Below are 11,250 nucleotides of genomic sequence, written 5' to 3'. Positions count from 1 at the left end.
TTTTAGTATCCATAAATTTTAATATGTATACGGCATATATATGTGTGTGTGTGTGTGTGTGTGTACAGTGTATTAAATATGTATATATTTATACAAGTATATGTATAAAAAAAAGGCCCAGTGGGCCAAGAGGCCCAAAACCCAGCGGGCCAGAAAGCTCAGTCGAATTAAAAAGCCCAGTTGCCCAAAACATTTAAACGGTGTCATTTTAGTGAACACCCAATAAAAGAGATGAAATTACTCAAGTACTCCTGTAACGCATCGAAAATATCTATCAATTCACTTAACAAATTGGTTAATCGTTAAGCATGCAATTAATTTAATAATTAAGTAATAACGTAAAATAAATAAATTGCATAACACCAAGATTGGTATCAAAGGGAAATCCTTTAAAAAACTCTTTAAAGGTAAAACCATACGGGGCAGCCAAACCCAGAAAATTCAATTTTATTATTTGAAAATCAATTACAAGTAAAACTTAATTACAAAACCTTTGTCAATTGACACTCTTACTTGACCAGACAAATGACCCATTTTTCTTCTACAGCAGTAGCAGCCAGAACCGCTGACAATGTTCAAACATTGGTTTTTCTCTTGAAACTCCAGTGGCTAAAACTCGATCAATCAATTCTCCAACGTATAGCACAATCACACTCTTTGAGAGAAACAATATGAAAATTCTCCAAGAAATTTTCTCACCAAATATGCACTGTAAAGTGCTCTAGAAAATATCTAGATCTGAATCTCTCAAGATCCTAACCAATAGGATGCCGTAAATAAACAATCCGAAAATCAATTCTAATTACAGGAAGATTCTGCTGACGGAACAAATCTGATAGGAGTTTGATTTGTAGTAGGGTTCTGCTGACGGGTTCAGTTTGTTAGGACTTTCAGGTGTAGTAAGAATCTGCTGACAGGAGAACTCTGCTGGGAAACGATTCTGCTAACACCTTGCGTAGAGTCTTCTTATCAGATATATATTTCATTCAACTGGATAATTTTAGACTCATTGAAACTCGGTTTTCCTACTTATAATTTGGTGAGTAATTCATAAAACCAATCTATAGCGAAGACACTCTTGAGGAATGCTGACACTCGCGATAACTCCTCACTGCAGTAACAGATTTTAGATCAACATCTTCTCTGGATAAGTGCAGGTTCCTTCAGACTCGATTTTCCCACTTATAACTTATCTAAACAACCTCTAATACCTCTTAGATAAACTTAATATTATTATAGATAAATTCAATAAATAATTTACATTCATCCAAAATTACCAACTTAATGATAGGATAAACTTTATCATTTTAGTCACTTAATCCTATACAAACTTATCAACTTAGTCACCTAGTCCTAGCCAAACTTTTACATCTACAAGAGAGACTCAACTAATTGAAAATGCGTTATTTTTAGGTTAATAAACGACGATTTTTCAAAGTTTTTAGGGTAAAAAGTGTTTCTGCCTTTCACGTTTCAGCCTTACACTTAGTCTCTCACGCTCACACAACCCTCCCCTCACCCCCTGAGTCCCTTCTCTCACGCAACCCTCCCCTCTCGCACATAGGTGCAACCATGCAACCCTTCTCTCTCTGGTATTTTCTCTTCCTCTCTCTCGCATTTCTCTCCCTCTCTTGGAAGATTATTTCTGCTCTAAATACCCCTCTCTTTCGCTTTTGAATATTTGATTCGTTTTTTTTATGGTAAATAATTTGTTATTTGTGAATCTATGATGATTTGGTTTTGGATATTTAGGAATATGTGGTTGAATTTTTTTGTATTCTAGGGCTTATGTAGGAGTCAAAATCCAAATGTTGTGATCTTGTTTTACAATTGGATGATAGCACTCTGAAATCTTAAACTTTGAGTTTTATCGGGGCCGAATTATGTGTTGTTGATTGTTCTTGATACGTGAATCCATATTGGGATTAGATGTGATGCAAGAAATATTTTTTCTCTATGGGCTAGAGATTTTGATACTGATTCAGTATTACTAAACTTGTCATCTTGCAAATTAAATGATGATGCTACAAAATGCTATAAAAATAAGAAAATTTTAGTTAATCCTTGGCAAATTATTGAACCTGCCATTTTCTGATCATTTTGTTTCCTCTAGTATTATAAGCATGGCTTTCTTGAAAATAGTAATGGCAAAACCCAGGAATTAATCTTTGTTTTCTAGTTGAAGTTTAAAACTTTAAACAAAGCTGAGCTTGGGTTGGATGGGGTTTGGGCCAAAACTTGTCAACATTCACTACCAACTTCTAAGCAAGAAAATGATATATCTAAAGAAGAATTTGATAAAATGTGGAACAAATTAACTGAATTGCGAAACTTAGTAAATACATTCGTGCATGCACAGGTGAGCACCCCACATATGTTTTGTTGATTTGTTGATATCAATCAACTTTATTTTAGAATTTTTGGACCCTCATTTGAATTTATATGCAAGCTTTAGGACAAAATCAAATAGAAAATGAAGAGGAAGATAAAAATCAAAAAGAGAAAAATAATGAAGAGGAAGATGAAGAAGAGGAAGAGAATAATGAGGAAGAGGATTGAGGGGATTATAAGTGAAGAATCTCAAATTAATGGTAGTTGCAACTTTCCTTAATTGAGATAATATTTATGGTTATGCATATATTGACGCATCATATTTTCTTTATAATTTCCTTAAGATTTTGTTGTGATCTTGATTTTGTTTATTAAGCAGGAGAGATGGTGGCAATGACACATTATGATTATTTTTTTCATTTTTTTGTGGCAAGAACTTAAGTATTTTTTTTCTTCGTATCATTTAAGTTTTTTTTATTCTTTTTAATACTTCTTTAACTACCAATAAATATATAATAATTTTACATCTTTGAGCTATATATTATCACCGGCGTAACAATATAAACGCTGGCACACTCCTAAATTACCGGCGTATATTTGATCAATTTTGAATCTTTTTTTTAAATGCCGCCAATGCTATAAATAATTATTGGTGTAACAATATAAACTCCGGCAAACGTATAAACAAACGCCGATAATATAAGCACCGAAAATTCTTAATTTTTTTGTAATATATATAGAGTTGGTATATTCCACCAACTCCCATATGATTGCTTTACCCAGAAAACAAATAAACAAACCATTTTCCCCAGTTTGAATTTTTGCTACTATTTCATCATAGGAGTACTATCTGCACCATACGGTGCAGGGAAGCTCCCACCTCTCCCCTCGCTCTGCATGGGGTGGGGGGTGGGGCTTTCACCCCTGGCCCCGCATTTCAGGGGCGGGGTATCTCGCCTCATGTTTACTTAAAAAATTGAGTACATCTCCCTAGATTTAAAAATTATTCCTAGGTCCAAAAGTGATTAAAAATATATTTTAGACCCAAATTGTAAATTAAAATTTTTTAAATATGACTATAATTTAAAAATTATGTAGTTTTAAATTTGCTAGTGCATATTTTGCGTAAGTTATAGTGTATTAAGTTTTAAACTATGTAATTTTTAAATTTGCTAGTGCATACTTTGTGAACAAGTCTAACAAATTGTAATATATATTTATATATACACAATTTGTAAAATATAAATATGTAAGCAGGGCCTGGGTAGGAGAAATGCTGACTGGCGGGGTTGGGCCCTCCCCGCCCTTTGCCCCTGCTAGGGGCGTTAGATGCGGGGTGGGGTCCCCCACCCCTGAATGGAAAAAACGGGATTGCCTGACCCGCAATGCGGGGGCGGGGCTCCATTGCCCACCCCATTTCATCATCACAATAATGCAAAAATGTCCAAGTTAACTACAAAACTTTTTTGATCAGTCCAGTACTCAATTTGAGGTCATTAATTTGCTAGTTTAACACATAATAATAACTCCAATCTAAACACATAATAATAGCCCTCTAGACCTCTGGTTATAAGCACAAAGCATTTATTCTTAAAATAGAATGAAAAGTTTGTATACAAACTTGCATGAAGGTTGCACTTCAAATATACGTAGAGTGTTCATTTCAAATGCTTTTGGAAATTTTGCTTTTAGAATATTTTATTTTCTTGACCTTCACATGGACTCTTATGTAGCTGTTGGGATACCATTAATAATTAACCAAATAATAATATGCCAAATTGTTTTGTTGTTCTGTTTAGTTATAAATTACAAATTAATATTGTTAAATAAATTAATATCTGTTTAATTGTTTTGTTGTTACAGATGGATCCTTGATTGAAATGTGTTTGATTGAATTAGAGAGGCTCAAAATATTTACAATTACACTCGATAATGCAAGTTTAAATAATGAGACAATTTCATATTTCAAAAGAAAGACAATGAATAGAAAGAATACAATTTTGGAACATGAATTCTTACATATGAGATGTTGTGCTCATATCTTGAACTTGATTGTTCGGGATGAGTTGAAAGAATTAGATCAATCAATTACAAAAATTAGAAGAGATGTGAAATCTTCTCCACAAAGATAGAGCACATTTAAGCAATGTTGTGATAGTGAGGATATTACTTGTAAAGTCATGTATGCTTAAATGTACCAACTTATTGGAACTTCACCTATATGATGTTGGATAGGGCTGAAAAGTTCCAAAAATATTTTCAACAGGTAGAGGATGAAGATTTAAGATATATTAAGAGTGTTGGGAAGGATGATAGTGAGGATGATGATGGTATTAATGAGTTGAGTAAGGGAGTGACATCCAAGTTAGGGCCTCCAACCAAGGATGATTGGGCTAAGAGTAGGTTTGTAAAGTTTCTTAAACTTTTTTATGATGCAACATTGTGTTTCTCAGGAGCCAATTATATCACATGCAATTCTTTTTTTCCTGGAGCTAATGACAATTCAAGATGCAATTTATTTGGAGTGTGTGGAAGGGCCACATAATTTGAGATCAATAACATGTAATATGAAGTCTAAATTTGGTAAGTGTTGGGAAAGTTTTGAAAAAATGAATCCCTTGTTGTATGTTGGGTTGGTTCTTGATCCTCAATATAAATTGCGACACCTTCAATTTTGTTTCAAAGAAATGTATGTTGATAATAGTTTGATTGTTGTTATGTTGGTGGATCGGGTTAAAGATACATTGATTCGTTTATACAATAGTTATTGTGAAAATGATGGAGATGATGTTGGGGCACAAGTTCAAACCATAAGCTAATCAAGCGGGGGAGAGTCTGGTACTACAAGTTCAACTAGTCAGGTAGAAGATATGAGGTCATTTAAATTGGTTCAATTTAAGAAGCGTTTGGAGTTAGAAAACTCTTTGGAGAGTGAGTGGTTTGATTTAGAGATGAGTTGAGATGTGTTGTGAATAGTAGAATAAAAGTTGAATTGTTTATTATATTTTGTGTGAAAATTTGATAAAATTGTAATGATGAGATGAGATGAGTTGAGTTGATGTGGGTTTTGAATTCAGACGAGATGAGAGGTATTTATTTGAAAAATGTGAAGAAGATGATGCTAAATTCGACTTGTTAACCTTGTGGAAGGTTAACTCCATTAGATATCACATGCTTTCAAACGTTGCACGGGATGTTCTTGCAGTTTTCGTACCTACAGTGGCCTATGAGTAAGCTTTTCGTACAACAGATCCATTATTTGATCCTTTTCATAGTAGCTTATCTCTACTTATGGTAGAACCCTTATTTGTGCACAAACTAGCTCCGTTCTTCTTTTGCCTCGATTAGTATTCGCAGTTTAATGGATGATATAGAGGATTTTGAGAACTTTGATACATATATGTAGCCTCATTCACTTTTTTCTCTACTGTCTCTATATTATATATCATATTTTGAAATTGTTTTAGTTATTATGCTTATTCTTTTTTCTTTTTTTCCCCTTTGTGTAAAGCTCATGGAAAAAGTTAGAAGTTCTTCAAAACTTGTTTCTTCGGTTGGAGATGATTAAGGTAGGTCATCTTTTTACACTTCTTTTCTCAAGTTTTTTTTTTCATTTAATGTAATTAATAACTTTTAATTGGAATTAACTGTTTGATTTATTTTAATACAATTGCAATGTTTGTTTGAATGGACTATTAAAGTTGGTGACTTGGTGCATAGCTCTTTGTTTTAGAGTGGTTGTATTTTTCTTATTGTGTAAACAATAATATTGGTATTGTCTTTTTATTTTGTAATGTGGACACTTGAGGAGATTGTTACTATTTCTAATCTGGACTTTGGGTAGCAGCTTATAATCTGGACTTGTGTGGTAGCTACTAGCTTCTAATATGAACTTATAAATTTCAAATTTGTACGGACTTATTTTATTTTATAGCAGATTTTTTTTTATTATTATTGCAGATTTTCATTTTCTGTTTTTTATAGCAGATTTTTTTTTCAACAGATTTTTTTATACAATAGATTTTTTTTATATACAACAGATTTTTTTTATAACAGATTTTTTTACGACTCATTGGCACTTGATTAAAACCGAAAAATTGAGCCGGAACTAGTAAAACCGGAAGTATCAATTTAGAAAGGTAATTAGTACGATATTGATTCTTGAAAATGCAAAACCGGTATACACCGATTCGATTTCAAAAAATTTTCAAACCAGACCGAACTAAATCGATTACATCCCTAAGAATACCCATGAGCGTAAGATCAAGGTTTACAGTGATACTGATACCCACTATATTGGTTTCCTTGTAGCAGAGGTGCTCACATAAAAAAGCCACGAGAAACATGTCTCAAGTTTTTCAACTCCGACTTCATTCCCAACATAGCAAAGCAATCTTGAGTTGATACGCAGCTTAATATTGCAGAACACAGCATATCTCCAAATTCTTGATAAAATTAAATGAGAAAATACATTAATATGTTGTACATTAATGTCATTGTACTCAAAACATTCAGAAAGCAAATACTTCTTGGAGTGAAACTCTGATCACATGACTATGTAAAGTGTTTGGTGTTACAATGAGATATTACAGGAAAACTAATTGATCTTAGTTATCACCGTTAGATTGCAATCTGAGAATATCACAAGAACCACGATTTGAAAATGATCCTCAGATGTCCAATAGAAAGTAAATGGAAAACAGACCTCTCAGTGATCTGCTCAAACATCCACAAAAACCAAAGCCCCACCTCCACAATCTGATTCTCCACTACCAGACTAAAAAATACTCAGGAAACGGAGAGCACTGCCAATGATTGTGCTGTATTTACAAATTTGCAAAGGCACTGTTCCCATGCCGATCCCAAGAATGCTCAAACAACTGAGGACCTTACCAAACTATCATCTATAATCTGTTCTTCAGTTCGAACTAGACACTGAGCCTAGCTATGCGACATTTGCAGTAAACCTTACCTGTTCCTAAACATCTGTTTTCCAAATGCTGTTTTTAACATTGTTGTCGTGAGAAATCTGAAGCGCTGCAACTTTTGCACGATGTGCTGGTGCCACAGCCGTGTTTACTGTCTGATCCCGAGGAAGTTCGCAGGCTTCACTCACAGATGCAAATCTTACTTCAGCAGGAGGAATGAAACAGTCTATTGAAAGTCCCGGAACATTGAAAGCCACTTCCTCGATTGTCCATGCTTCTTCCATCCGAGTTTTCGTGTGGCTCATTGCTGTTTCTCCAAACCTAAAAAGGGTTACAGCTGAACGCCCAGAGTGAGCAATCATGACTCCCTCCACAGGCCTGTAATCATCAAGGAATGAATTGATTGTGGTCTCCCAATACACAGCATCACCTCCATTATTCTGAATGCGGGTCAAATGGGAATCTTCCAAGTGCACAAGAAGCCCTGTTTTCTGGCTGAAATAGCCAAACAAGACATGCCTTATGATCTCTGCCGGCCCGTCACTCCTGGCTTTCAACGTCACAGGATCTGCACAGAGCTTGAGGATGAAACATTCCTCTCCATTAATTTTCTTCTCTCCAATGCATCTTGCGTCGGTAAACATAGTTGCAGTGGTTCTGGGGTCAAGTCCCTGATATGGAAAACATATATAAATTGTCAAATCATAATGTACCAATGTGGTACACGGGGAGAAAAGGCTTCTGAGGAAACAACAGTGGGGGGATTTAAACACAAGCTGGTTCACCTGAAGCGCTCTGCGCAACGGTCTAACAGGCCCTTTAGCAGCATGTGCACCAAGCCACGGTGTGTGCCTCCAGACAAGCTTCCCATTGCAGCCAGCATGAACCTTGCTGCCACCAAGAGCAAGCTCTACATACCACATGTCTGGATTCATCTGCCACAGAACAAACCCACCCGACTCTGCAGCTTTGGATGAATTCCGGCTCCTTATGACCCTGTTAGCTGTCTCAAACTCAGAAGCTATCATCCTCACCTTTCCCATAGCATAAGCACTGTGAATGGTGTTTTGAAGATTTTGGCCTCCAGAAGCCGCTGTGTACTGCTGCAATATGTATTGAGCTGATGAACTTTCCTGCCAAGACATCAACACAAAACCATGGGTTTCATTAGCAGAAAAAGTGAAAAATTGCTCAGCTTTTCTCTCTCACGAGAAAGATAAGACAATGATTCTAGTCAGAAAGATGTTCAAATGGCATTCATCCCAGGGACCTCAATTATACGAAACTATCAAATCTACAAAATGAAATTCTTCGCATTCAATCACATGAACCAATCTCCCCAACAGACATCGAAAAGGACAATTTTTATTTTCAGATTGTTGAGAAAGTATCACTATAAAGTAACGGGTACAATCAAACAACAGGGGGTTGTATACATAAAAACGAAACAAAAAAGGATGGATGGCTCTCCAAAGAACTCATCTTTTGGAGTGCTGGTAATAAAGAATTCAACAAACGTGAAAAAAAAAAAAAAAAAAAAAAAAAGTGACCTACTTCCATTATACCATTCCTAACAACCATTAAAGAAGCTAAACATTAAAGTTCGTAAAGGAATGCATAATAAATCATTTACAGAAGTTAATCTTCATATTCCACATGTAACTAAAGAAACTAAACTTAACATTAAAAGCAGAGATAACGCTATTCACAGTCAACAGAACGTACAACAGTGAGAGAGAGGAATTGGGAACTAACGATAGGGGTGTCCTTGATGCTAAGGTGAGGAAAAGAATCGGCAATGCTAACATGCACAGGGGCGAGCGGCGCACCCAAGACGCCAAGCAGCAGCCTCAGATCCGAGCGTTTGTAGGCGGAGCACGAGACAGATGGCGCCCTCGAGAGCTGGCCCTTCTTCATCCACTGTCCCCATCTCCCCTCCATCCTCGAATCCTCGCCGTCCGTCCCGTCCGGCCCCTCCTTCAACGGCGACAATGCCTCCACCGGCCTCAAGGTCCCGGATCTCGCGATGAATTGCTCTGCAGCCGACGCGTGGCGGTCCTTCCTCCTCCGCCGTACGAAGCTCGACATGGGCGACCCACTGCTCGCTGGACTCCTCGCCCTCGACCTCCCTGGAGACAACCCTCTGACCACCTCCTCCTTTAGAGCCGAAAAGAACCCCTGCTTCCTCTCCATTTCATAAACTCTGCCCACCCACAAATGAATAACACAGAAAAAGAACTAAGCGAGGAAGACGGAAGCGAATCAGAGTGCTCTTAAGAGCACCAGACTGAGAACAAAGTGAGAACAAAGCTTACTGAAAAGCCAAACTGCGAGAGTGAGAGAGAGAAATGCCGTTTTGAAGAGGAAAATTGGGCAATGATACGTAGGCCAGTAGACTGTTATTCTGCGCCTTTTTCTTAATAATTACTAATAGTATTAAATTCTATTACTTTTTCTCTTCGTGGGGTTGGGTTACAAAAGAGGACGACGAGAGCCTGGGAAAATATTTTCTCGAGACGGAAAATGAGATGGAAAATCTTAACTTAAAAAATAAAAAATAAAAAAAAATAAAAAAATAAAAACAGTTCTCGTGATCAGTCCGATGAAACCGCAGGTCGCTGCGGCTTTTCAGTGAGAACTGAGAAGGACAATTAAAAAAGAACAAACAATGGTTGGTTTCTTTCAGGAAACTTTATGTAAAGAATTCAGAGTGGATATTGATGTGTTGGGTTTTCTGTTCCACAATCAGCACTCTAAGCACGCGCCAAAAATGGCTGTTCCTTACTTCCTTCTATCTATATATATTATATATATATATATAGATAATTTATCTTTTTTAAATTTTAAAATAATATTAATATTAAAAAATAATATTTTATTCAATTTTTAATTTATATTTTAACTCACTATTCAAACTTAACTTTAGTATATCAATAAATAATTTTGTAAATAAGATTTATCTAATGTTTTCATGTTAAATAGATATGATCCAATTTTGAGTAAAATAAAGAGGATATTTATACATCATGTTATTTTATAATCTCAAAATGCTAATTGTTGAAGGAAATTAATGATCCAATCATTCTGTTTTGGTTGCATTAAGAGATGGAAGAATAAAAATGCATTCATAAAAATAATAAAAATTAGTAAAAATAGAATGTTTATTTATCCACTTACAAGCCGAACCACGCATTGAAAATTATAAAGAGAAATGATATTTGTAGTCACAGTACTTAAACATCATATACTCATTTTGAAAAAAGTAAATAAATATAAAATTCACGTAAAAAACTTAATTTTTTAATAATAAATTTTACTATTCAACTCATATAATATTACTTAATTACAAATATCATTTTCTTTTTAATTACTTTTCCATATAAAAGAAGAAACCTCCATCCATTAGCTATATATATGGCGGCGTAGGGCAAAACTTTTCAAAATCACGTCGCTAATCACGGAAACAAAAAAGGGTCGAACTTCGTTTTCAAAATTGGCATCAGATTTTAGTTATTGTCATTGACGGTTGAAGTTTCTATTTTGTACACTGCACAGCACCAACTTTGACTTGCAAACCACTAATTGCCCTTAATTTGTTTCTGCCTTTCAGATTTTCTTTTAACTGATTAAAATATTATAAGTAAGGTTAGATATTGTTCTGAACTTCTAGAGTATATAAATCTTGCATATTTTATTTAAATGATAGTAAGATCTATTATTAAAAAAATAATTTTTTTGTATAGGTCCCGAGTCACCAACCTTTTTAAAAATAAATAAGTGGCGAGTAATACTAGATACAATTTTAGACTCGTCTATTCATTTTGAAAAAAAATAAGTCACCGCTCCCATACCATTAGGCATAATTGGTTTTTTTTTTTAAATTTTTTTATATATATTTTTAATACTTTTAAATATTTTTTAAAAAAAGAAAAAAATAAAATATTATTAAAAAATATTTTTTTAATCACTAAGTAAAAAGAAAAATAAAAAA

General features: G+C 34.8%; 1 protein-coding gene across 1 annotated transcript; it reads right to left on the bottom strand.

The window, feature by feature from the left end:
• Positions 1 to 6,781: 6,781 nt before the first annotated feature.
• LOC121244671 lies at positions 6,782 to 9,831 on the bottom strand. The gene is made up of 3 exons (XM_041142842.1): positions 9,015 to 9,831; positions 8,045 to 8,392; positions 6,782 to 7,930 (listed from the first exon to the last, which is right to left on the bottom strand). Exons 1-3 carry the CDS (start codon positions 9,450 to 9,452, stop codon positions 7,310 to 7,312), a joined length of 1,407 nt encoding a protein of 468 aa, XP_040998776.1. The 5' UTR covers positions 9,453 to 9,831; the 3' UTR covers positions 6,782 to 7,309.
• Positions 9,832 to 11,250: the final 1,419 nt, after the last annotated feature.

This window comes from Juglans microcarpa x Juglans regia, chromosome 8S, assembly GCF_004785595.1.
Source record: "Juglans microcarpa x Juglans regia isolate MS1-56 chromosome 8S, Jm3101_v1.0, whole genome shotgun sequence".
Lineage (NCBI taxonomy): Eukaryota > Viridiplantae > Streptophyta > Magnoliopsida > Fagales > Juglandaceae > Juglans > Juglans microcarpa x Juglans regia.
Note: the sequence above shows the minus strand (reverse complement) of the source record. Positions and strands in the feature narration are given on the sequence as shown.

Excerpts from the sequence above, each read along its gene's own strand:
- LOC121244671 (XM_041142842.1), bottom strand. The coding sequence starts at position 9,452 with ATGGAGAGGAAGCAGGGGTTCTTTTCGGCTCTAAAGGAGGAGGTGGTC. Across the intron at positions 8,393-9,014 it reads GCATCAAGGACACCCCTATC|GAAAGTTCATCAGCTCAATA; the intron begins GTTAGTTCCCAA and ends ATGTCTTGGCAG. Across the intron at positions 7,931-8,044 it reads CGTTGCGCAGAGCGCTTCAG|GGACTTGACCCCAGAACCAC; the intron begins GTGAACCAGCTT and ends TTTCCATATCAG.